This window comes from Heptranchias perlo, chromosome 11 (assembly GCF_035084215.1).
Source record: "Heptranchias perlo isolate sHepPer1 chromosome 11, sHepPer1.hap1, whole genome shotgun sequence".
NCBI lineage: Eukaryota > Metazoa > Chordata > Chondrichthyes > Hexanchiformes > Hexanchidae > Heptranchias > Heptranchias perlo.
In genome coordinates, this window is record NC_090335.1 from 22,569,164 (window position 1) to 22,596,336 (window position 27,173).

Below are 27,173 nucleotides of genomic sequence, written 5' to 3' on the forward strand. Positions count from 1 at the left end.
GTATACAGGATCGTGGAATATGGCAGCAGTGACGGTTTGAAATTCCAGCTATTCTCATCAACAACAAAGAGGCCCCAGGTCTCTCCTTCTTCAGGGTTAGTGATCTTTCAGAATTACAAAGTCTTTGCATAAAGATCACTGGCTAGGTATTGAGTGTGGTCCCTGGTTTATATATTGCATCATCATTCCTCAGGATATATTTTCCAATACGGCTGAAAACCAGCTCTGGGACACAGAAGCAAGCATAATACTCACTGGCCATTTGTCCACCAACCAAATGTCCTATATATTAAAATTAATATGGTTATGTCACAGATGTAACGAGATTGATCTATGGCAAAGGTATGTACTCATTGGTGGGCCTGTATTCTTTATTTAAATAACTTTTAATTGAAGTTTTGCTTTTGTAGTTTTCCAAAGGATGTCACTTTGCCCAGTAGTAATTATGATCTGATTACAGCTGTAGATTCCCACACCCAGGGAGTGTGAGGAACAATGACCAATACTATTGGTTCAGTACTACGTCAATCATTCCAGCTGAATGAGAGACTGGATGAGTGGAGGTGGGATTAACAGGTCCATTACCTCGAGACTGAAATACAAAACCATAATATGAGAAGAATATATTATAACCACAGGTGGAACATAGGTATGAAACATTACAGTTGTAAACAATAACCCTTATGCTCACATACCTACATTGGCTCCTGGTCTGGCAATGCCTCGATTTTAAAATTCTCATTCTTGTTTTCAAATCCCTCCGTGGTATCTCTGTAACCTCCTCCAGCCCTACAGCCCTCCGAGATCTCTGCGTTCCTCCAATTCTGGCCTTTGGCGCATCCCCACTTTTAATCGCTCCACCACTTGCGGCCGTGCCTTCAGCCGCCTAGGCCCTAAGCTCTGGAATTCCCTCCCTAAACCTTTCCACCTCTTTCTCCTCCTTTATGACGCTCATTAAAACCTACATCTTTGATCAAGCTTTAGGTCACCTGTCCTAATATACCCTTCTGTGGCTCGGTGTCAAACTTTGTTTGATAAAGTTTCTGTGAAGCAGCTTGGGATGATTTACAATGTTAAAGGTGCTATATAAATGCAAGTTGTTGTTGTTAAAAATGGCAGACGGGCTCCTAAATGGACAGGCTTCATGGAAAGTATTTCACAATGTTTTATCTCTAGAGGAACGTGTGAGTTATTTTTATTGTAATGGCATCAGGCACACATGCATTTTGTTTTGATTTTATATTATCGCACGAGTATTTGAAAAGAGGCGAAAGTTTTTCCTTTAAGTAAGAGCTGCTGTTATTACCGGGTTCGGAGTTGCAGTGTTGTTGCGACATTGTCTTATTTTGTGAGACGACAGTTTTGGATTTAATATTACAGAGTATGATACTTTCACATCTCACTGTAATGTGATGGCATTAAATTATCTGACTGAAAATACACCTACACTAGTTCACACAAAACTGTCAACATTAGGGAAATGTTAGAAGTTTTGCCAAAATTTGTGATTACATCGACAATTTGTTGATTTTTCTCTATTGTTTTAATACCTGAGATTAATGGGAACAGAAGGGGTGGAGAGTAAAAACAAAATAGTGCTAAATCAACAAATCATTAATTCAATGACAAATATTGGCAACTGATTAACAAGAGTGAGACAGATTTTAACCTGTTTAAACATGCTTTACAGAATGATCTTCATCAAAATAGGTTATAGTTTTCAACCAAAATGAGTGATATTTGCAGATCTGCTCAATTATGTGAATGGCAAGAAATCCCTGAAAGAAACATTCCTCCAGTGCAGATTGGGGAGAGTTAGCTCTGGTTTCCTATGTGTTAAAAATTCCAAACAAGAACAAATCGGGGATCATTTCCTCTCACATTTCCAGTAAAACATAAAGCCTGTTCTTTCAGAACTCTTTTGCAGCTTCGCCAGAAATAATCTCCTCCCAAATGTGAGATCTGAGAGTTGGTTCTCACTCCGGTGTATCTGTCAGTCGGCCAGCCGCCACCTCTCTCCCTCTCCCCTCCTCCACTCCGGTGTATCTGTCAGTCGGCCGCTGCTCTCAGACTCGGGGCTGCGCGGCCTGGAGCTCGGGTTCCGGGGTGATGACAAAGATGCTGCGGCTCCTGGGCAACCTGATCAGGGGCGGCAACAGCGTGAGTACCGGGGCCCGGGGCCCGGGGGGGAGGAGGTGACGGGGTGACCTGGCCGGGTGTCGCCGAGCTCGGCACAGGCCGCCGCCGCCGCGTCTCACGAAATGGAGGTTCCGGGAGCCGAGGGGCCCGGGGGGGCGGCGGGTCGGAGCCTCGGTCGATGGAGGCCGCTGGCACGGCTCCGGGGGGAGACTGTTCCCGGGGCCGGCTGCGGGCCCGAGTTGCCGAGGTTGCGGATTTCCGTAGGGCCCCGGCGGGCTGTGAGTCGACTCTTCCCACGGGCTGTTGCCTGGTCACGCACCCCGCCCGGGCTTCAAGGTCACCCGGGCCCCCGGGGGGGGGGGGGGCGCTCCTGTCCGCCCCTGTCCGCCCGGCGGGTGCCCCGGGGGGGGGGGGGGCGCTCCTGTCCGCCCGGCGGGTGCCCCGGGGGGGGGGGGGGCGCTCCTGTCCGCCCGGCGGGTGCCCCCGGGGGGGGGGGGGCGCTCCTGTCCGCCCGGCGGGTGCCCCGGGGGGGGGGGGGGCGCTCCTGTCCGCCCGGCGGGTGCCCCCGGGGGGGGGGGGGGCGCTCCTGTCCGCCCGGCGGGTGCCCCCGGGGGGGGGGGGGGGCGCTCCTGTCCGCCCGGCGGGTGCCCCCGGGGGGGGGGGGGCGCTCCTGTCCGCCCAGCGGGTGCCCCGGGGGGGGGGGGGGGCGCTCCTGTCCGCCCGGCGGGTGCCCCGGGGGGGGGGGGGGGCGCTCCTGTCCGCCCGGACTCGCTCCTTCTGGTTTAAAGATGTCAGTTTTGATGTCTCTCCCTCTTCAAAGTAAACAGCAGTGGTGTGGGGAATGGCGGGGGGACGGTGTACGCACCGTGCGTACAGTCTGCAGGCTGGTGCAGCAGTAAAATCAGTTTGTCCAGGCAAATAATATAGACAAATAGCTCATGGAATTGTGAAAGTGCTGTAAATGCACAGATTGTTCCACATTACAACAGTGACTACATTTCAAAAGTACTTCATTGACTATAAAGCGTTTTGGGATGTCCTAAAGGCACTAGATAAATGCAAGTCTTTCTGTTTCTGGTCAGAAAAAAGACCGAGAAATGTTTCCGCTGTACATCTGTTTAAGATGCTGACTGACATGCTGTGTATTCACAGTCATTTTAAACACCGCTCTGGGTTTTAAATGGGTTGCTTCACACTGCTTGTGTCTCTCCCCTAATTGTTTTCTGATCAGGGCAGCTATAGATTCTGTTGCTTTAATTACCTGAGACGGAAAATATTGTGGAAATGCCTCTTCAGTAATGTCTGTCTCTATAAAACCCGAAAAGCTGTTGGCTTTTATTTAATGGCTTTTTCTATCTGCACTTGCACTTTCACAAAGTTCATTAAAACCTTCAGTGTCTTTCCATCGAGGGTATACTCCCAATCCTTATTTTTCTTCCCACAATATATTGCCTCACACATCTCCACATTAAGTTGCATCCAGCACCTGTCTGCCCATCTTCCCGAAGTCTTTTACAGTTCTGACTGTTTGCCACCCCCCCCCCCCCCCTGATTTTTGTGGCATCATTGAATTTTGAGATTGTGCTCCCCACGTCCAAATCCAAAACAGTGAATGCTGGAGTTCTGATTCAAACCAAAATTTGGTTTTATACCTTGTTTGTTTAAAACTGGCAGCCACATCAGTACGGGAAAATTTGATGTTAGATCATGATTGTAAGTATTGCATATTTAATGGAATTTGAGTCAATAAAACCCACTGCTGAAAATGCACAAAAAACTTGGCTACAGATTCTTGCCTCCTCCACTTTCCCTTGTGGCAGCAAGTTTAAAGCTTATGAAGAGTTTGAGAAAGCTGATCCAGTTGCATTGTTGACGGTGGCAAAGCTGTCTATTATAGAGGAACAAAAGTTAAAAATTGGGAAGTTAGGAACTAGAAGGAAAGTCAGGCAGGATTTTTTTCATCCAAATAATATTAGAATTGTGCAGTAAGTAATGAGGAAAGGCCACTGAAGTGGATATTATAATTGAGTGTAAGAGGCAATTAGAAGTGTTTCTGGAGAGTTTCGGGATTGAGGGATATGGTGAGAAGGAAGGTAAATGCAATTGTTATATCAAAAGGGGATGAGCTTATTGGGCCTAATGTTTCCTGTTCCTACAAATTCAGTTTAGCCAAGCCTCACCTGCCCTGCTGCTTCTACTGTGCCCTGTCAAATTAAATGTAATTGGACGAAAAGGACTGAAAATGTCTTTGTACACATGCAGCAGGATGCTTTTGTAGAATATAAAAGATAATCCAAGTTAATTTTGGGGCATGGTGAGATCAGAAGTGGTGAGCCAAGTAAATGCTGTTAACTGTCCCTTTATACCACTTCTTGTGGAAGTGGAAATGTATTGTGTGAAGCTCCCAGTCCTCTGGAATCTGCCCAGTTACATTGAGGGGTGGGTTTCAGAGCACTGGCAGCCCAAAGAAATAGTTGTCAATGTGCAGTTGCTCAAGTGTGTATTTCTGCTGCAGTTGTAGCGTCAATACTTACCTTCGCACAGATGCTGAGTGTAAATGCAGCCTGAATCCGGAGTTGGGGCCTGATCTGAGCTGAAAGTAATGTGAAGTTAGATTCCCTAGAGGAGGGAGCCTCACTTCACTCCTCTTTGGAATCAGTTCAAACTTCGACACCCAATTTACTCCACACAGATTTAGGCTTGGTGTGAAGCTGAAACTACTTTGCACCAACGCTAAACCTGTAGAGTAAATAAAAGAGAGACTTGCATTTGTATAACACCTTTCACAACCTCAGGACGTCCCAAAGCAGTTGACAGCCAATGAAGTACTTTTGAAGTGTAGTCACTGTTGTAATGTAAGAAACGTGGCAGCCAATTTGTGCACAACAAGGTCCCACAAACAGCAATGTGATAATGATCAGCTAATCTGTTTTAGTGATGTTGGTTGCACCAGAAAAGTTGAAAATACTATTTTTCAAGTTCTAGCCACCATGTCTGATGTAGTTCTGCACATGTCATCAATGTGAAAACTGCATTGCATCCTTTATAGGTAGAGAAAAAGCGCTCCCACAGTTGGCAATGATGGCGAACCTCCTCTTGACATGGCATTTTAATGTGCTAACACCAAAATCTGGGCCGCAACCAGCAGCATATTAATATAAAGGCAGTAAAAATGTGAGCCACTGCAAATGTGGTGTCCCTGCACCATGAATAAAATTAGCCTCTTATATGAATGTCAGGTTCTCAGACCTAGTGGCACATTTGTAATGCTTAGACCCAATTTGCAGTCCCAGTTTTGAGTACAAACAGTTTTTCTTAAAATGATCACCAGATGTTTCCTGGGTACAGTTCAGCACCATACTGTTTTTGAACTATAACTTTAGATTGCTTTTTATCCACAATTCTAATTGTAGTTAAATGGCCCTTTTCAGATTTGGGATTATCCTTCAAATTGTTTTCTTATAATTTCTCAGTATTGAGTGATAGAATTAAACTTTGAAATCTGTCCATATAGCAAAGCTGTAGAACAAGATCTGAAACTAGTTCTCTTTGCATTTTGCAGCAGAAAATTGTATATTAGATTGTAGAACTGTAATGTGTAGTGAGTACTTTAAAGAATGAGCAACTACCATGCAGCACATCTGGTTAATGCCTGTTTGTCAGTGCTCGAAAGGCATGGGGTATGTTAACAGCCAGCAGTAGCACAACTGCCCCCAAATCAAAACAAATGAATAGTCACCAATTTGAAAATCCCCAAATATCAGGCAGGGAGTTTTAAGGGTGGATTAAACCTGACTTCATTTGATGGTTATAAACCGCTTGTCCAGTGCTATTGTGGCTCATGATATTGCCTGAATTCCTTGGGTAGATTCTATCCTTGTAATTCAATCCAGATCCCCGCTGAACAATACATTTCACTGTATTTCTATTTCTAGTACAGGGCTACGTATACAGAAAGTTCGATGCAAGTGGATTTTAAAAGTTTCAAATAACAACAGTAAACCTGCTCATTACTCGTCAGAAGAGATTCATCTATTTTAAAAAAAAAGATCAGAGAGTTTTAACAGTTTAGTTTCTTTAAGTGTAAGGAACTGAATTGTGGAGTGGCCTGACCCTATCACCTCACAGAACTAGGTTCATTTCTAGCCTAGACTGATGAGATGAAAGTGGTTCAGTCTTTCTGCTAACTGAAATTATTTGGTATGTTCTCAACCCAGTTCCTGGTGAGCATAATTCTTTCATATAATTTCAACACTAAAGGAGATCGATTCTTGGACAAAAATGAGAGACTGCCTGCTTTTCCCTGTAGTTAACAATCTGTTAATAAAGTCTCGTTTTTACAAATCACGCACATCAAAGTAATGTGTTCCCACAAATTTGTTAGTTCCAGAGGAAAACGGACATTCTGCCACCATTTGTTCAGAGGAATTTATCCCCCAATTGGCCATCTTATTTGGAATACAAAAATGGCTTGTGCTGGAAATGGAAGCGTCACACTGTGCAGTTAGAGGGGGTGTTCTCAAATTCAGGGAGCGAAGGAGATGGAGCTTTACCCTGCTTGTGATGTAAGCTGTACCTGAGCTTGGAGTGCTTGATGCTGACACCTAGTGCAAAATGTGAGAAATTGCTAAGAGGTTGCCTTCCGCAGTGCTGACCTCCTCCACCTTGAGCATGAACATTTAGGAGCAAAGTCATAAGTGCAACTGGATCCATTTTTGATAGGCCTGTTTTGTATACAGGACTGAGGCTATGGTACATTGTGTTTGTAGAATGTCAGGCATGTAATAGCCATTCACATATAGTACTGTGTTTGAGGGTGACCTTGGATCACCTACGGCTGGATCAGTGGGAATTTGTTTATCGTTAAAGGTGAATTGTACCTATTTCAATAACATAAAAACAATTTTCACAATAATACTTCTACATGGCTCCTTATTAATGCCGAGGATTCGTGTTTTGAGTCCTTCGAGCGAGCACCAGTTTCTTTTTCTTGGCCTCGTAAGTGACTAAATTATAGTCAAGGTTAATGTTTATTCCTAGGAAGCACATTAGGCTGGAAAAAATCCAACTTAAAGGAACAAGATCAGGAAATAAAGTTAAAGTATAATAATGGAACTTGAAAACTTTTTTCCTAATATGTGGGCAGGTCCTGTCTTGAAGGTTTTATCATACCAAATATTTTGTAATTTAATAATGTTCCCATTAACCACAGTCCTCAGCATATGTACCTGCTAGAGCTGTGAGAACAAAATTTGACAGAGTGTATCCATTTTTAGACATCTTTAAAATAAGTATTTTAAAGAATATATTTTAAAATGATCTGACTCTGATCTACTGTACATTCCTCCCCCTCCACACTTCACCATCAGACAATTTCAACTGTCTCGCTCTCAGTTTCTGAATTCTCTTCCTAAACCCTTGCATCATTTCCTCCCATCTACAAAAACCTTAAAACCTGACTTTCTGACCGTACTTCCAGTCATCTCCCCCAACTCTTCTCCCTACTCTTGCTCGGGTTTAACTCTCATCTTCCAATGGTGCTCTGGAGTGTTTTCTGCATTAAAGGCGCTATGTAAGTGTTAATGTAAAATGGATGAGCACCATACATCATTGAAAATGAGAAACATTAAACCAACTCCAGAGTGGGGTTGCAAATTGACCATTTTATGCATTCAGTGGTCTATCTTCTTCATATCTCGGTTCTAATTTATACAACACAGTGAATATCTTGGTAATGGGCAGTTAAAAGTAATTTTCACCTTGCTGTCATGATGACATCCCACTGGGAGTGAACCCAAATGGTGATGGCAGCAGATAACACAGAGCTAAAGTGCAAGCAAAGGGGAATCTGTCTACGTATATGCGAATGGATGAGATTTTTTTCAAAAATAACTTGAATATTGTGTTCCAAATCTAAAACAAACTATTATTTTATATTAGTCAGTAAAATTCTAGTCTGTTCACATGGTACACATCATTTTGTACTGTCCGCTACAGTACTCTGCAGATAAAAAGTAAATGGTAAATTGAACATAAAGGAAAGGTAAATCATATGAAAAAGGACAGGAAAAAAAACAGCTAGTTCATCAAGCCTGTCCCTAAAAGATAACACATTCTGGAGAATGTTCCAAAGCAGTAACCCTTCTTCAAGCTGATTAACTACTGGATCTAAATCTTCTCGACTCCCATGATACCCCCTTTTAGCACACACCCAACACTCAATTGTATAAAATCATCACAACAGAATTTAATTGATTTCTGTTGCCTTGCTGCTTTATCTAGCTGTAACATTCTTGTGATTTGATAGTGAACCTTAAATACATTAACCGCATGTGACGTGCTCACAGTTGCTCTTAGTGTTTGACGTGTTTAAAGATAGTCAATCCCACTTTATGACCAAATTCTCTTTTGTATCCTGTCTTGTAGATTTCCTGTTCCAAAACCAATCAAGTTCAATGCATTATATTATTGATTATATAGAAATCCAGCATGTATGCAAGTAAACTATTCCTCCCTATCCCTAAAAACATGTCCTTTGTGCTTCTCCGTTCCCTTGGTTGCCTAGCTTTCTACACCAGCTGCCAGGACTGCTCCCTGCTTAGTAGTAAGAGGGGAGAACATTGGAGGTGCAACCATCAACAGTTTGAACTGGAGCGCTCACTACGGTCTCGCTGTGTACAGTTAGCAGAGCCTTTACACTTGCACTGCTACTGAGGCTGTCTCCCCATAAGTTTTTCTTGTTTTCCTGTTGAGGGAATCTGCCTCAGACAGCCCAGAAACTGAGGCAAAGGTGGAGAGTGGGCTGGATGAGCCGAGGAATGATATGGAGGCTGAGACCTAAGGATCAAAGTACTCTTGTGTTGGTAGGACTTCCAGTTTTATCTGTAGCCAACTTTTTGCTTGGAAAATTGGACTGGCATAGAAGTGGGTTTGATTGTAGATTCTGACCATTCTCCTTGAAACCCAAATAAGATTGGGTTTTGTTAGATTTTTAAAAAATTTTTACCCCACAAGTACCATAGTTCCATGTATAGTGTCCTTGAGCAGCTGGAGATGTAGGTAGAGTTTGTAAACTTGATTATGACACACATCAATGCGAGCACCTGTAATGTGTTTTAGTACCCCTGAAGTGATAAGTATTTTAAAAGATCTTCTGTTAGTTAAACCGAAAAATCAAAATGCAGCATTATACTGAATGAGCAGGCCCCCATTACACAAAAAATAGTGCATAATGCTGCATTGGTGAATTGTGATTCGAGTTGTAATTATTTGTGGTGCATTCACACTACAAATTTAGTGTCATATGTGGAGCACTTCCAATTTTTCACTGATGCTAAACATGAAGTATAAATGAGTGTCAAGGCCTGAAGTAACTTGGAAATAAAACTGGGTGAGATTACCTCCTCCAGGAGGGGTGTCTCTTCTATATCGGGTTGGGCTCTATCTCCACATTCAGGCTGCATTTCACTATAGTGTAAAACGAAGTAGCTTCCTGTTAACACTCCAGTTGTAGTATAAATGCACCCTTAGTTTTCAGAAAATGTATTTTACGCTTCCTTCTTTGAGCAGGTAGGCCTTCATCCTGTTCCTAGGTTTCTGCCATTGCTACTTATGAACCAAGAGCAGGACAGGTTGAATCTCCTTTTTTCAACATCTCTGAGAAATATGCCTTCTCTTCCCCTTGCTTCTCTCCCACCTCTCCGTGGCCTGGTTGAGTTTGATAACTCACCATTTTGGAGAATCAGCTGCATTCCACAGAGAACTGTTAGATTTTCATAAAGAGTGTTTTAGTCCGCACAGAAATGTTTATAACCTGAAAAAGAAAGTATTTAGATGAAGAAATTGGAATTTACACAGAGGGTTCTGCTAAAACTGTTGGTTAACTTATGAGTACTGTAGGCACAAGTGGGTTATGGTGGTTTCAGTTACTTGGGCAAACTAAACGTAATTTCTCAAAAAAGATCAATGTGTTGTATATTAAAACTGATCACACCCCAGTAACGTGATTTATGAACAAATCAACTACCTTTATCCTAAAAACTTCAATTTTATTTAAAGCACAGAGATATCTATATAGTCATTTTTTTTGTGCCTGAAGCCACTTATGAACTTTTTGATTGGCTCAGTCTAGACTCTTTTTCCAGTTTTCTGATTAGTTGAACCGATGCAGTAGAATAAGAAATTGTACTTCCCCTTTCTGATTGATTCCAACCAGATCATTGTTACTAATGAATCAATCAGAAAGCTCAAAATATAATCCAGCTCCCTGTCAGTCACCATCACTGCTCTCCACACAGCCCAGCAAGCATAGAAAACAAAAGCCTTAACTTACCTCTATAGCACATGTTAGCAAGTGCCCAACCAGCAGTGCCTCAGACCTAGCCTGCCCCTGGCTCCCCAACCTGCTGCCACTTGTTCCCTATGCCTCCCACTCATATGCCCTCTCCGGCCTCCGTTCTTCAGCCTGCAAGCAACTCGATGGGGGATGTGATCTGTCCATTGGTGAATATTCTAAATTTTTAAATCAAATGTTGAAGTGTTCTTTTTTATGATGGTATCTAGCTGTGGCTTTAAAAGCTACATTCATGTAGATTTTCTAATTAGCAGCAACGGTTCCCTTAATTTAGAGAAAGTCGGTTGGTAGTTGTTCACTGTATCCCACTATCGACAGATATACATTAAGCACTGGCTGTGCAAACAGAACCAAGTGATCTGGCACCATGATGTTCGGCTCCACTGAAAGGAATGTGGGCTGTCTATAATAATCAACCATTCATACTTGCACCGGAGTGGAATTCTTAATGCCACATCAGAACAGATTTAGGCAAAATGTTTGCTCCTGAGCTTCCTCTAAACAGCAGTTTTAAAGCTTTTAGTATGGTAACAATGGGAGACTGATGCTGATCACTGTATAGCTATACCCCATCATAGCATTCAGTAGAACACTTTAGGTTTCATCATAATGGGAAAAAAGATGTTAATGCATATACTGTACTATATTTTACAATATTGTGATAATAAAAGAATGAAATATACATGTATTGGGGCCTCTTGGGCCTTATATATTCATAGCCAATAATGCGTGGTGTAGCCTCATGGTCTCAAACACAGGATCAGAATGCTATAATTCATCTCTGACTTTTGTTCCAGTTGTAATTTGCAAGTTTTATGACACAACATCCAAATTCTCTTCCTGTAATTTTGAGTACCTGATGTCATGTTAATTTGTTCTACCATCATCAGTGACCTCATGTGTATAACCAGTTTACCTAGATTTAAAAACCCAGAAGCAGGGAGAGGAACTTCAGTGTAGTCAGCTTTGGCTCAGTGGTAGCACTCTCGCCTCTGAGTCAGAAGGTTGTGGGCAAGAAGGAAGAAAATCGGAGGGAGATTTTTTTCGTCAGTCCCCCCTTGTACTTTCCCAGTTATCTCGGAATGGCATTGATAGAGACTTGGGAGCAGATCACTGACTGCTCTTTTGGCTACAGTGGGTGGGGAAGAGTTGTGTCCGAACATTAAAAAAAACTGTGTGTCCTCTTTTAAAGTTTATTTTTTCCTTTCTCTTCCTGTCCCTTTTTTTTTCCCCGTTGCACTGCACCCCATCTCTAACCCTATTGTTGACTGCACCCAGCTCTCCACCAGCCACCTGTGGAAATCTGTTCAATGGTGCAAAGTCAAAGTCCCTTCCGAAGCAGAAATGACATTTCGAGATTTGAGGACTGCTGTTTTCGGGTTTGTTCAGACTAAACATTGTTTTTTGAATTTTGGAACATTAAAGAAAATGTCATTGTGGGTCCCGAATCCCACTCCAGGACTTGAGCAAATAATCTGGGCTGACACTTCAGTGCAGTAGAGTGCTGCATTGTCAGGTCCATCTGTTTGTTCTGATGGTTCAGATGGTACTTTTTGAAGAAAAGCAGGGAATTCTCCTAATGCCTGGCCAACATTCTTCCTTCACTCAACACCACCAGAAGCAGATTAACAGATCATTCATCTCATTGCTATTTTTAAGGTCTTGCTGTGTACAAGACATGTGCCCTGTTCACTCACCTAATAACAGTGACTGCATTTCAAAGTAATTCACCTTATATATGTAGCATTTTAGGATGAATCTGATGAAGCACTTTTGGGTAAATTCAGTGATCCATCGCTCCCAACGGGAGTATGAGTCCAAGATAACGCTATAACATTGTAATCTGCAATTCCATTCACCAATGCTTCTGCTGGGAGTGCAGGATTGCTGAATTTACCCTTCTATAAATGATAGTTTGTTCTTACTAACACACAATAGTCTGTGCTGTCCAATATGGATTTGGTTTCTTTCTGTTATCTGTCGCTGGGCATTTAGAATTGTGTATTTAATTTCTTTCAGCCTGCCAAAGTTCTGGTGGGATCCCGCAGTTATGCAGACTTTGCAACTGAAGCAACATTTGATATTAAGGTAATAAGTTTTTGTATATTTTCTCCCCAAAACCATGATGATTATAGAATACTAGTTCTGCATCAAGTAAAGCCTTGAGCTTCCTTATTTGAAAAGATGGAAAAAATTTGAAAGCCAGACACACACGATGTAATGTAAAATGAACATGTAAGAGCATGTCAGTGACTCGGAGGTAGTGTGGTCAGGAGTAAATTGCTACTTTGTTTAGTAAATTGCTACTTTGTTTGAAAAACTCCTTAATTTTCAAATGGAGTATTCTATATTTATTTGAAACGTCATTATTTCATTTTTTGAAACTTTGTCAATATTTTTACCGAAAGGAAATAATATCCCCTACAAAAAGTCTGCTGTATGAACTGGTGATTGTACATTCTGTTTAACCTTGTAAGAGAACAGAAATGAATTCATTACCACAGCCTCAACCAACCCCGTCTCAACACATTTTGTTTGAGCATTACTTCATTAGGGTTTGTGCCCCAGAAAGGACTTGCAAGAAGTATGTACTAACTGAAGCCCAAATTAGCAATTTTGTGCTATAATTTTTTTTTGTATTTTGTGGAGATGGTGTTATTAAGGACAGGCAGCACTGTGAGAAAAAGCTCACAGTGACACCTTATTCAATAGGATTTTATTTAAAGTTAGTATTTCCAACTGATTCTAATTTTATTATTTGCCTAATATGTGGTATGAATGTTGATTTGGAATAGAATTGGTTAAAGGGTTAAATACAAATTGAAAGGAACAAATATTTTGCAGGACCTGATTTTTCCTGTGCCTGAGCCTCCCTGTTGGAATAGTCTGATGTTCTCTGTCCAGGTTCATATGCGAGAATGGGTGAAGTACTAGGAGTACCCAGTACCTGTGGAACTTTACCATAGCTTGAGACACTACCTTGGGGAGAGCAGGTGTATGGCAGGAAATTAGAAAAGGAAAAAAAATCCACCTAGGAAGATGGAAATGATTTGCTGCCATCCTTGATCATTTTGGCACATTTCCAACAAAATCAAATCAGGCATCTTCATACCTCCACTCTCCTCCCCCTCCATATGTTTCATGAAGAAAAATCAGGTGAAATATTTAATATTTAAGAAAATTGTTCTAATTTTTTTTTTAATTCAAAAATTATTGGATCACTAGGTAAACAAGCCCTCACCAATAATTCTGCCAAAGCTTTGGTCAGTGACAAATCTTTATTTATCTAAACTCCAGAGACTCTCAGCATTGAAATGACTGATTCCATTCAGTACAGAATTCACGGTAGTCTGATCTCCGTGTGCTCTGATACTCTATCCAAATTCTCCAAAACGATTCCGTGCAACATTAGTATAGAACTTTTATTAGTTATGCATTCATAATTAGCATTTTTAGGAAAGTCTTTGTTTAATATTTTCTGCTGTAATTATTGCTGTTTTAGGACATTTGTCATAAAGAATTGTTTTTAAACATAGAAATGTGACTTGCATCGTCTTGAAGAAGGACCTCCAACCACAGCCGTCCTGACCAGAGAGGATGGCCTTACATACTACCGAACAATGCAAATGATTCGACGTATGGAGCTCAAGGCAGATCAGCTATACAAACAGAAGATCATCCGAGGGTTCTGCCATTTGTATGATGGCCAAGTATGTACAACAAAATGGATGCGAATGGCTCCTTCAGAGGAAATGCCTATATTAACCAATCTATAAAACAAGGTTTAGTCCTAATTAAAAGTGCATTGTAGGATCACATTAATTATACATATTCACTGTAGTGGCTCATGAAAGTCAATGGGGAAGATTTCCATCGTTGGGTATTTATAGCAAAATAATTTTTATACATGTGTTTACGATTGTGCTATAAATGCTGTACTGTGGAAATCTTCCTTCTGCAATGCGAGAATATTGGAATCTTATCAGGGTGATTCAAGTTTGAATTGCAGTGTTTAATAGCCATCGTTCTTGAGGTTCTCATAAAGGACAAGTTTGGAAACCTAAGCTGAGATGCCTAGCAGGGGAACAGGCTTATGGAATTGATCCTTCCCATGTAGCCCAGGAAGGAGTGGCGTAGGTCTCTGATGTTCACCCTATCAATTGAGGAGGATATTGAGAGATGATCAGGCTGCTTCTAGATATTCTTATTATTCATTTGCTATGTTCTCCTTTGATGTTTGCACTTTTTTCCTTTTATTTTTTAGTCATTTTCTAACTCTGTTTTATTTGTTTTCATTTTACTTTTTTGCTCCTGCTTATATTTTGTTTTGTCCCCTTTCTACCTTTGTAGTTTTTTGAATGCTGCCTTTTAGTTCTGTAGATTTTATCTGTATTGGTACTGTTGGTCTGACTTGTTAGCTTTGAGAACCAATATAAAGGTACAAATTGAAGTTGGTCACAGTAGTTAACCTTAATGTTAAATTGTACTGGCCAGATATGATGTCTGTGCTATTATGGCTGTTCCATTGTGCTCCACTTTCTAAGTAATGCATTGCCGAGTTACAATTGCTGTTCGGCCCACTTGCAGCAATACTCGAGTGTTCACAGTTGAGAGCCAGTCTGGGTGGCCCGCGTGAACACAGCCAGAAGTCCTTGTGATCTATTGTGAAAGTGCTATGTTGGATTACGACACACATTAAATGAACTCCTAAATGTAAGGCTATTGCATTTCTTACTACAGGAAGCTTGTTGTGTTGGAATTGAAATTGCAATCAAACCAACAGACCACCTTATAACAGCCTATCGGGCTCATGGCTACACCTACACACGTGGGGTCTCTGTCAAAGAAATCCTGGCTGAGCTCACTGGTAAGCAAAGTTGTGTTTAACCAAAAAAAAACAGCATTGTAAAGAAAATCGCCAGTGTTTTAAATTTGTCTACGTCTACATCATATTGAAACAGCAAGCAGATATCACATTGATGCTTAGATAAATTGAGGTTTATTACATTCAAATTAATTTTTGATCTGCTGCATCTTGTTTCATGACAGCCCCTGAACTTCAGAAAAGTAATTAATTGTGTAAAGTGCTTTGAAAAGTGTGCGATTAAAGCAAGTATTATTATATTACTATCTAATGAGGTGTCACAGTGAGGAAACAAAGGCCAGAATCATCCACATGTCAGGAAATTCTCAGACTAATTTCTGATTAAGTAGAAATGTGGGTTAGAGTTGAAGTTGTACCAGTTAGTCTGAGCTATCTCATAGAAACATAGAAAATAGGAGCAAGAGTAGGCCATTCAAAATTATCATGGCTGATTGTTTAACTCAGTACCCTGTTCCCGCTTTTTCCCCATATCCCTTGATCCCTTTAGCATTAAGTGATCCCATGTGAAAGTGGCAGGAGGAATTTTCCTGCAGAAAGTATTTTTTTCTCTCAATTATGATGCATCATTTAGAATAATGTGTATAATACAACAGTTCTTACCCACAACTTTCTAGTATACTTTACTGGGTAAATTTAGTCTTTGTAACTGTCCCCCTCCCATCCACACAACTTAGTATCACCTGCAAACTTGGATATACAACTCTTTATTCTTTCATCCAAGTTATTAATATATATGGTGAAAAGCTGAGGCCCCAGAATAGATCTCTGGGGAATATCACATGTCACATCCCGGGGTCTAAGGAGGATGTACGGGGGTCAGAGCTTAGAAAACAGGGCCTGATGTCGCATATTGATTATAGATTCTAAGAACATTGTCACATACCACAAAATTCAAATAGTTATCTTCAACTTATTATGTGTTAGCATTATATTAATATTATTCCCCACTCCTTTGACTCATGCAGCATCTTTTGTTTAACTAAAAGAATATCCTGAATGTATAACTCCTGGTTACCTCTACTCGTGAAAGTTAAAGTGATGTGTTTGCTCTCAATAGGTAGACGTGGTGGTTGTGCTAAAGGCAAAGGTGGCTCTATGCACATGTATGCTAAAAACTTCTATGGTGGCAATGGCATTGTTGGTGCACAGGTAAGGATGAGTCTGTAGGATCACACTGGCTCGGAGAATGTTTTTGATATAAAATACTGTGCAGATTAATTAATGGCTTTTGAGTAAAGCTGAGACTTGACACATAACATGGCATCTAATAGGTAATATAATTTTGCTAGATGGAAATGTTTTTGCACTAACACCTGAATTATAGTTGTTTCTCTGAATTAGGTTCCTCTTGGAGCAGGGATTGCACTAGCTTGCAAATACTTTGAGAAGAATGAGATAGCCGTGAGTTTGTATGGTGATGGTGCAGCTAATCAGGTAAAGCATGCTTTCTATTCAGTCATATAGTTGTGCACGACGACACAGCTAGGTAATCCTGCATTACAACAGTACCACAAAGAGTGGTGTGCGAATATATTGTGAGGTACAGCAATAAGACATGTCGTCTGGATACGAGAATGTGGAGATTTTGCTGGGTTGCCAAAGTCAAACCAAAATTGCTGAATTCAGCTTTGACTGTGTAATATGCAAGCCAATCTAAAGCCAGCAAACAATAATGCTGCAGCTGCTTTAACCAGCTCTGTAAATCTGGCAGAAGCTGCTTTGAGCCAATTTAGAATGCATCAGATGGGTTTATACTGTCAGTTTTTTTTTTATTCGTTCGTGGGATGTGGGCATCGCTGGCGAGGCCAGCATTTATTGCCCATCCCTAATTGCCTTTGAGAAGGTGGTGGTGAGCCGCCTTCTTGAACCGCTGCAGTCCGTGGTGAAGGTTCTCCCACAGTGCTGTTAGGAAGGGAGTTCCAGGATTTTGACCCAGCAACGATGAAGGAACAGTGATATATTTCCAAGTCGGGATGGTGGTGTGACTTGGAGGGGAACTTGCAGGTGGTGGTGTTCCCATGTGCCTGCTGCTCTTGTCTTTCTAGGTGGTAGAGGTCACGGGTTTGGGAGGTGCTGTCGAAGAAGCCTTGGCGAGTTGCTGCAGTGCATCCTGTGGATGGTACACACTGCAACCATTGTGCGCCGGTGGTGAAGGGAGTGAATGTTTAGGGTGGTGGATGGGGTGCCAATCAAGCGGGCTGCTTTGTCCTGGATGGTGTCGAGCTTCTTGAGGGTGTTGGAGCTGCACTCATCCAGGCAAGTGGAGCGTATTCTATCACACTCTTGACTTGTGCCTTGTAGATGATGGAAAGGCTTTGGGGAGTCAGGAGGTGAGTCACTCACTGCAGAATACCCAGCCTGTGACCTGCTCTTGTAGCCACAGTATTTATATGGCTGGTCCAGTTAAGTTTCTGGTCAACGGTAACCCCCCAGGATGTTGATGGTGGGGGATTCGGCGATGGTAATGCCGTTGAATGTCAAGGGGAGGTGGTTAGACTCTGTCTTGTTGGAGATGATCATTGCCTGGCACTTGTCTGGCACGATTGTTACTTGCCATTTATGAGCCCAAGCCTGGATGTTGTCCAGGTCTTGCATGTGGGCTCGGACTGTTTCATTATTTGAGGGGTTGCGAATGGAACTGAACATTGTGCAATCATCAGCGAACATCCCCATTTCTGACCTTATGATGGAGGGAATGTCGTTGATGAAGCAGCTGGAGATGGTTGGGCCTAGGACACTGCCCTGAGGAACTCCTGCAGCAATGTCCTGGGGCTGAGATGATTGGCCTCCAACAACTACTACCATCTTCCTTTGTGCTAGGTATGACTCCAGCCACTGGAGAGTTTTCCCCGATTCCCATTGACTTCAATTTTACTTGGGCTCCTTGGTGCCACACTCGGTCAAATGCTGCCTTGATGTCAAGGGCAGTCACTCTCACCTCACCTCTGGAATTCAGCTCTTTTGTCCATGTTTGGACCAAGGCTGTAATGAGGTCTGGAGCAGAGTGGTCCTAGCGGAACCCAAACTGAGCATCGGTGAGCAGGTTATTGGTGAGTAAGCGCTGCTTGATCGCACTGTCGACAACACCTTCCATCACTTTGCTGATGATTGAGAATAGGCTGATGATTGATTGAGAATAGGCTGATGATTGATTGAGAATAGGCTGATGATTGATTGAGAATAGGCTGATGATTGATTGAGAATAGGCTGATGATTGATTGAGAATAGGCTGATGATTGATTGAGAATAGGCTGATGATTGATTGAGAATAGGCTGATGATTGATTGAGAATAGGCTGATGATTGATTGAGAATAGGCTGATGATTGATTGAGAATAGGCTGATGATTGATTGAGAATAGGCTGATGATTGATTGAGAATAGGCTGATGATTGATTGAGAATAGGCTGATGATTGATTGAGAATAGGCTGATGATTGATTGAGAATAGGCTGATGATTGATTGAGAATAGGCTGATGATTGATTGAGAATAGGCTGATGATTGATTGAGAATACGCTGATGATTGATTGAGAATAGGCTGATGATTGATTGAGAGTAGGCTGATGATTGATTGATTGATTGATTGAGAGTAGGCTGATGGGGCGGTAATTGGCCGGATTGGATTTGTCCTGCTTTTTGTGAACAGGACATACCTGGGCAATTTTCCACTTTGTCGGGTGCATGCCAGTGTTGTAGCTGCACTGGAACAGCTTGACTAGAGGTGCGGCTAGTTCTGGAGCACAAGTCTTCAGCACTACAGCCGTGTGTTGTCGGGGCCCTAGCATTTGCTGTATCCAATGCACTCAGCCGTTTCTTGAGATCACGTGGAGTGAATCGAATTGACTGAAGACTGGCTTCTGTGATGATGGGGATATCGGGAGGAGGCTGAGATGGATCATCCACTCGGCACTTCTGGCTGAAGATGGTTGCAAACGCTTCAGCCTTGTCTTTTGCAATCACGTACTGGACTCCGCCATCATTGAGGATGGGGATGTTTACAGAGCCGCCTCCTCCTCCCGTTAGTTGTTTAATTGTCCACCACCGTTCACGACTGGATGCGGCAGGACTGCAGAGCTTTGATCTGATCAGTTGGTTGTGGAATCGCTTAGCTCTGTCTATAGCACATTGCTAAACAGCAGAAGCATACCTGGAGTCCTGAGTTGTAGCTTCACCAGGTTGGCACCTCATTTTTTGGTACGCCTGGTGCTGCTCCTGGCATGCTCTTCTACACTCCTCATTGAACCAGGGTTGATCCCCTGGCTTGTTGGTAATGGTAGAGTGAGGAATATGTCGGTCCATGAGGTTACAGATTGTGCTGGAATACAATTCTGCTGCTGCTGCTGATGGCCCACAGCACCTCATGCAAACCAGAATGTTCATAAAATATAAAGTTCTCCAGTTTCCAAATGACTTTAAGCAGAGTGCAAGGCAGGAGTGTCCAACATCTGGGCCCTGAGCCTGACATGCAGCCCTTGAGCCCAGGCAACTCGGTCCAATTTGCACTTACGCTCTTTTTTTGATTTGTCGTGTAAATTTTGTGAGCTTGGAGATTTGGAAAGGCTGTTTTTAGTGCTGTTGCCTCACCAGTGGATAAATCCTAAATCAGAAAGCAAGATCTGCTAGTATCAGTGACTTGAGGTATATGTAAATTAATCAGATCCTTAAACTTGGTATGTGGCTGTGAGGTTCTATCTATACAGCCTGGAACGCACCAACCAGGACAGTTCTGATGTAAGAGACCCACGGGTGGTTGACTCGCACCACAGCATTGCTTTAATTCGATGGCAGGTGAGAATAGGTCTGCAGAAATGCATTTTGTTAAATGTGTATATTGCTGTATGCTTTTTAGCCAAGTTTTGAAGGAATGAGCTTGATGGACTCATGGGTTGCATCCTAAATTTCTGAGTCATCCCATTGGATAGGATTTTCTGAGGTGTTGCAGGGTTTGAGAGGCTGTGGAAGTGAAGGGAAAATGGCACTGGAAGATTTATTTGAACACTTATTTTGTCATTTAATCTCTTACTACTGCATTATTTATGTTAATCTTCACCTTTTAGGGTCAGATCTTTGAAACCTACAACATGGCCATGCTGTGGAAGCTGCCCTGCATATTTATCTGTGAGAACAACAGGTATGGTATGGGTACCTCTGTGGAGAGAGCAGCAGCCAGCACAGACTACTATAAGAGAGGTGACTTCATCCCTGGTCTGAGGGTAAGATGCTGACCCATTGAAGAATATTGCACAAGTATTGTAAATCAGGGACAATTCAATCTGCTATGTAATGTACATCTTATTCCTTTCATACCCAGACTGGAGATGTCACCAATTGCATTTGTAGCTGGTATTTTTTCTGCACAATACGTAATTACACTTAAAATTACAGAATGGCACATGGCCATCCAATTGGGCAACAATGATATCCTAAGCAAAAAAGGCCCTCCTTTAAAAATAAAAGAACAAATTAGCATGTTTTTTGTGATCTGTAAAAGATTATCTCCTATTTTTAAAAGGTACAGAAAAATCAATAAATTTATAATCCCATCTTTCATATTTCTTTTGGTTTTCATTCATTTAAGCTCACTGCCTCATCAGATGTGGGAAACCCCTTTGAGAATCATTGAGTCTGAGAAAAGACTTTTTACCTGAATAGTTAAATTGCCTGACCATATTTTATCATAATATTCAATAAGCTGATCATTGTTGAGCTTATGACGCTTATTAGTATATTATAATTCGCAAAATGTGATTGTGCCATCTCTTCCCTTGGAACCATCAAACTGTATCAAATGCTGTTGGTGTTGGGTCTAGTCACATTTTCAACCACAATGCAAGCGTACACAAATAAGGCATGTATCATAAATAACAGTTTTGTTGGATTGAAACATGCAAACGAATAATGAGGTAAAATGTTACACCTTAGTTGTACCATAAGTACTTTGTTTAGACATAATAGAGACCCACAAGTGAACTATGAATGATGTAAGTTAGTACTGTTTGCAGAGATCACAGTTACCACTGCATTCGTGACTCGGGTAACTATGATGCAATGTAACTATGATGCAATGTAAATGCGTGTTCACGTTTTAATTTTCTTTTGTACAATTTTTGACTGCTGCTTGTTACCAGACTGAAGCGAGTTGGTTTATTTAAAGAGTGTTTATTTTTTAATTGCAAGGGTCAGTGTGGCACGACAGTTTCTTGGTGCTGTAGCACATTGCTACAAAGCAGCAGGATACCATCTAGTGCCTGCTGTTCTTTATAGAGTGTGATCCTGTTCCCAGATGTGTCAGACATATCCCACAGATTACTGTTGCATAGGAGCAACACTGCCGCTGATCTGGGAACAGACTGATGCTCCCTCCTGACAAAGGAACAATATGACAGAACAAAGGATAGGGGAGAAAAATAGAACAACAATAATTTTATTCATTTTTTGATGATTCTTAAGGGTATCTCTGCAGTTGCATCCATGTTATACATTAATCCATCTTATGCAAATCTGTTTACAGGTCGATGGCATGGATGTGTTAAGTGTCAGAGAAGCAACAAAGTTTGCAGCAGACCACTGCAGGTCCGGAAAGGTAACTTATTAAGAATGTGTCATTATTGAAATATGTAAGGTTTGCCTCCCTTTTTTAGTCAGGAATGGTTCGATTGTTAGAGCACTGGAGAACACTTTAGTTTTCTACTAATGTGCTTGGCTCAGTGAATGCTATTTATGCAAGTAAATTTATCAAAATAACTTTTGGACATGTGATACAGCAATGAACAGTGGAAGCATTCAGGAGTGTGTAATGAAGATGGGAATTCCTCCAGAGGTTTGGACATAAATCTTAAGTGATATATAAATGCCATATAAACGCTGAGATTAAATTGGTTGCCTATTGTGCCCCCTGTCATTTGTAACTTTTTACAACTTGCTATAGTCTAAATAAAAAAATACACCCCTAATAAATGACAAAGAAGGGAAATCTGCAAATACATTTATTAAAGTTTATGACAGCCTCTTATGTCCTATGGAATGTCATAGGAATGTATAGAGCATAATAGGTATTTGGGACTGCTACAAGGCAGTCAGCTCATTGAAGGATTCAAGCAGCACCATGAACCATAGGAATGCCACCTGACTAGTTTATAGCTGTTATCTTTTACTTGAGATACAATAATAGCCTTTAATTCTCTCTTATGTATCCGTGTCTTTTAATATAGTGCTAGAGACTTTCTGGGGGTGATTTTATTTTTGCATTTTTGCTACTGGTAGGTTTTAATGATGAAAGCCAGTAGCCTGTACACTTTGTAGTTGACGATATTCGCCCATTACAGGATTACCTAATGATAACTCACAGTTGTCCCCAGGGAAATAAGTCGGGCTGTTCAGGGAATTAATTTACAATCTGGAATTAGAATTGTAAGGAAATTAAGAGTTGTATATGTATCTAAGGGAAAAGAAAAACAGTAATAGAGGAGGATGATGTATTGGAATAATCATATTATGAATAGCTGGTATTGCAGCTTATTGCTATGTTCATTGAATTCTCACACTTTGTTCAACTCTAGGGCCCTATCTTGATGGAACTGCAAACCTATCGTTATCACGGACACAGTATGAGCGATCCTGGTGTCAGGTAATGATGCGTTGGATCTGAATGAGATATTCGAACACATAGAATATAGTGCAAGCATCAATTTTGAGTCAGATATTGGCCCAGGATATATCAATATACAAAAATGGATGCTCGCTGAATCACAGATACTTACGTTGAGCTGCTTTTTCAAGGCCAGAACCATCAAAGGATTCCATGCAAGTCATTGGTTTTCCCTTTGCTAGTTTATACCGTGTATACAGAGACTTTTTCTCTCCTGCGCATCTGTTTGTAGGAGGAAATGGCTGATGGGAAGTTGGAATGTTGTCGGTGATGAAGAACAATCATGTGTAATGTCGCAGAAGCAAGATTACAATGGCAGTTTCATGCCGGAAGTGCAGAATTAAAGACGTATAAGCATGTTGTTTACAGATTTCAGGCTTATAAGCAGTAAGGTTTTTAAATGGAACTGAAAGAAAAATGCAAACTTTTGTCAGTCACTAAATCTGCTTCCAGTGGTAGTGCTTTAAACTGCACCAGTAGTGAAGGAGATATGTAAACACACATAGTAATTTTGTAGCAGAACATACTGTTTCGTTCATGGTAACTGGTTGATCCCACACATTTTGTGTCAAGAATCAGTGCACTGTGCATCAAGTTCTTTTATTACCTGTTTTGAATTGCTACTTAGAGACAGCCTGTAACCTCTAAAAGTTGTACTTGAATAAACCCACTGTTCTTGTTCATACCACTGGAATGGAATATCATGTCAAGTTCACTACAAAATGACTACCCCAGGGCTACCACTAACCAGTAATTCTAAAATATAAAATATCAACAAGGACAACTGAGAGCCACCCTTATAAATACCTCCTTTAATAAACATTAGCATTATAGGACATCTCATTAGAGTATACTTCTCCTTTACTTTAGCCAAAAATGTCTATCATTGCTGCAGTAAATTTGTTTTATTGTTCGTGCGACATGTTTATTCCAGGCAGGGCTGGAAAATTCTTCTTTTCATCAGCTTCAGCAAGGTGGAAAATGAAGCAACTCGACAAACTCACAAGTTCACAAGATAGCTTTTGATGTGTGAAAAATTAACTTAACCAAGTTCACAGATATTCATAATGATTAAGAATTGAGCAACTTTTTTAAAAACAAAAAGTCTCCAAATTATTTCTCTCTTCAATGGGATCTGATAGTGTTCCAGATATCAAAGAAAGTTGGTGTCCTGCAGCATGTTCTAAAGAAATGTTTCTGGTTTTATTTTGATGTATGCAGTTATCGTACTAGAGAAGAAATCCAGGAAGTGAGAAGTAAAAGTGACCCTATTACCATGTTAAAGGAGAGGATGCTGAACAATAACCTGTCCAGTGTAGAAGAGCTGAAGGTATATTTCTGTCCATGGTCTTTGCTGGTAATTTGAATGTGACCGATGATCGTGAGCGTTAAGTCTTTGATTTTAAAATGACACATATTGATTGTGGGACATTCCTAGTGCAGAATAGTTGTCACATTTGCCTACATAAATTGCACTTCAAAAAGTGGTTTGAGATATTTTGTTGTGAAAGGCAACATGTAAACACAAGTATTATTATGAACAAGGATTTATTCAGCAAGGATGCTGATAGGACATAATTTTTCTCCTATCTCACTACTGCAAGCAAATGAAGTCCCGTAAGTGGGCCTCCTTTCTCCATTTTATACCAATCTGTTGAGTGATCGTTTAATTTTTGGAGGTAGGACAAAACAAGGTAACTAAAAAAAAAAAACCTTCCTTATTGGGTCTTTTGTGCGTCCATTCTTCTTGTAGCAAGTGGAGTAATGGGTTTTGAGAGTATGTTTGTTAAAATTGGCTGTGGTTTCCAGTCATGATCCCTGTTCTGTCACTGCAGCTAGAAAGTGCACTTTGGGCATTAGGGGAGGGCAAAGGAAGGTGTAATGTGTGCAGCAGTTTGGCAGAGGGAAAAGCTCTCTGATATTGGTGATTAGGTATTGAGAAAAGATGATGAATGATGTTAGAAAACTGAAAGTGGAATGAACTGAAGCAAAGGAAAGATGATCAGGAGCAGGGAAGCCTGCTGCTTTGAAAGAAGTTAAGGAAAAATAACAGACAAAAAGTCACATTGTGAAGGTGAAAGTAATTCGATTTTCAAATCTGTGAGAAAGAGCAACTGATTTCAGAAACTAGATTTTAAATGTTTAAGAAACCGCAATAAAATGAAAATGGGTGAATGCTGCATTAAACAAAGGCAGAAAATGCTGGATGGGTACAACTGTTCAGTCAGCATCTGAAAGAGAAGATTAACCTTTTGTGTGTGATATGTCTTTTACGGGTGCTGTCTGACCTCCTGTGCATTTCCAGTACTTTGTTCTAATTGGGGAAAAATGAAGTAATCTGTTTGAAAAATTAGAATTGTGCACCGTAAACAGTAACTTCCATGTGTGTAGACATAATTGGGGTAAAATTGGTCTTTGTTCAAAGGACTCATAGCGAATCGGCAGCCCATTTTATACTGCAACCAATTTTCTTTTCTATTTACCTCACTGGCTACCGATTCACTATGAGCCCACTTCGCGCTGCTGGCATAGACCATTGTCACTTCAATTCGTACGAGTGTAGCGACATAAGGGTTTACTCCCAGTGATGATTCTGTCTTTTCATGCCATTTTTACTACTTGATGGTTCTTGGTGTCGCTGTGCAGTGTTTCACTTGCAGTAATGTAACACCAGTATTGTTTTATAGGAAATTGATGCTAATGTCAGGAAGGAGGTAGAGGAAGCAGCACAGTTTGCCACCACTGACCCTGAACCAGCCCTAGACGATCTGGCCAACAACATTTACTGCAATGAAGCAACTTTCGAAGTCCGTGGCACCAACCCATGGATTAAGCATAAATCTGTCTCCTAAAAGAACAAAGCCCTTGGAATCTGTCACACTACCGCCTACAATCAACATGTACATTCTCAGATGGGATCAGAAAGCCAGGTTCACAAGGTTAAGCTTTAACTAAACAAAACTGCATATTAAGAAAATTAGGACCATTTATTGTTTTTGAATTTTGCCTCCCTTTTTATATGTACGTATGCAGTTCATTAGCCACAATGAAACTTTTATCTCCCATGATTTATTTAATATTTACCATCTTGTCCTAGTTAGGTTTATTTTAATTGCGGATGTTCTGTAAGTTGATCAAGGCTGCTGTTGATTTAGTTGATAGCTGCAGTGTCTGACATCAATGTAATAAAGACATATCTCAAAACTAGATGGCTGTGGCTTTGTGTAATGGTGGTTTTATGAATTAGAAGCCCTTTTCTTCCCTCCAGGGTCTAATTTATAGGTACACAAAAGGTTGGGGGTTCAATTATCTATTTTCATTAAACCGTATCTAAAACCCCCTCTGTCTCAACAGTGCACCAGAAGCCTAACTCTTGCGAAGAATGCTCCCTATTGAACCAGTGCAACACTTTACAACCAGCATGTGTTGTTATGGCCTCACTGAGTGAGATTCGTAATTTAATGCAAAGTTATGGCCGTTTTTATTTAACCACTGCCAGAAGAGATCTTCATTTTGTTGGTCTGGGCTGGATCCTGACCCACGTCCCAGAGATGAGAGCCTTCACACTAACCGATAGCTTCGTCAGTTCGTTGGGATCCAATAAGGTAGATATTATGACTGTGCACTCCTAGTGCACAAATGTGTACATCAGGAATTCAGACACGACGGTCATTAACATTAATACACAGAAAATGCTGTGACGTGTGCCTGAATTCCTAATATGTTAAAAATAGCCCTTATATACTTAATTTGTAGATTCTCTTTGGATTAGATGCAAGTGATTGGTTGGGTGTCTTTGATAGAATTTTGCAAGAATTAATGATCCAGTGAGAGACTTACAGTGTAAATGAACTTTTGATTTTAGGGTTAAACCCAAAAGGAAGATACAGGGACATTGAAAGAGAGCAGGACAGTAGGTTTCGTTTTGGATTATTCTAGCAAAGAGCAAGCATACAGACATTCTGGGCCGATTGGCCTCTTTCTGTGCTATAAGCTTCTATGTCATACAGTTTATGGAGCTGAAACTTGCACATACAGTGAGTAAAAAACATCAAATAATAATCATGGGAGATTTCAACTACCCCAAATAAACTGGTAAGAAGAGGTAGAGAAAGGAGAAAAGGGAATGGAGTTTTTACAGTGTGAACG

General features: G+C 41.1%; 1 protein-coding gene across 1 annotated transcript; it reads left to right on the top strand.

The window, feature by feature from the left end:
- Positions 1-2,022: 2,022 nt before the first annotated feature.
- LOC137327163 (pyruvate dehydrogenase E1 component subunit alpha, mitochondrial-like) lies at positions 2,023-26,231 on the top strand. The gene is made up of 11 exons (XM_067992683.1): positions 2,023-2,160; positions 12,512-12,580; positions 14,029-14,202; positions 15,233-15,359; positions 16,435-16,526; positions 16,719-16,811; positions 20,434-20,589; positions 21,888-21,959; positions 22,936-23,003; positions 24,246-24,354; positions 25,712-26,231. The coding sequence occupies exons 1-11, from the start codon at positions 2,110-2,112 to the stop codon at positions 25,874-25,876; spliced, it is 1,176 nt and encodes a 391-aa protein (XP_067848784.1). The 5' UTR covers positions 2,023-2,109; the 3' UTR covers positions 25,877-26,231.
- Positions 26,232-27,173: the final 942 nt, after the last annotated feature.

Excerpts from the sequence above, each read along its gene's own strand:
- LOC137327163 (XM_067992683.1), top strand. The coding sequence starts at position 2,110 with ATGACAAAGATGCTGCGGCTCCTGGGCAACCTGATCAGGGGCGGCAAC. Across the intron at positions 14,203-15,232 it reads GCCATTTGTATGATGGCCAA|GAAGCTTGTTGTGTTGGAAT; the intron begins GTATGTACAACA and ends TTCTTACTACAG. Across the intron at positions 15,360-16,434 it reads AATCCTGGCTGAGCTCACTG|GTAGACGTGGTGGTTGTGCT; the intron begins GTAAGCAAAGTT and ends TGCTCTCAATAG.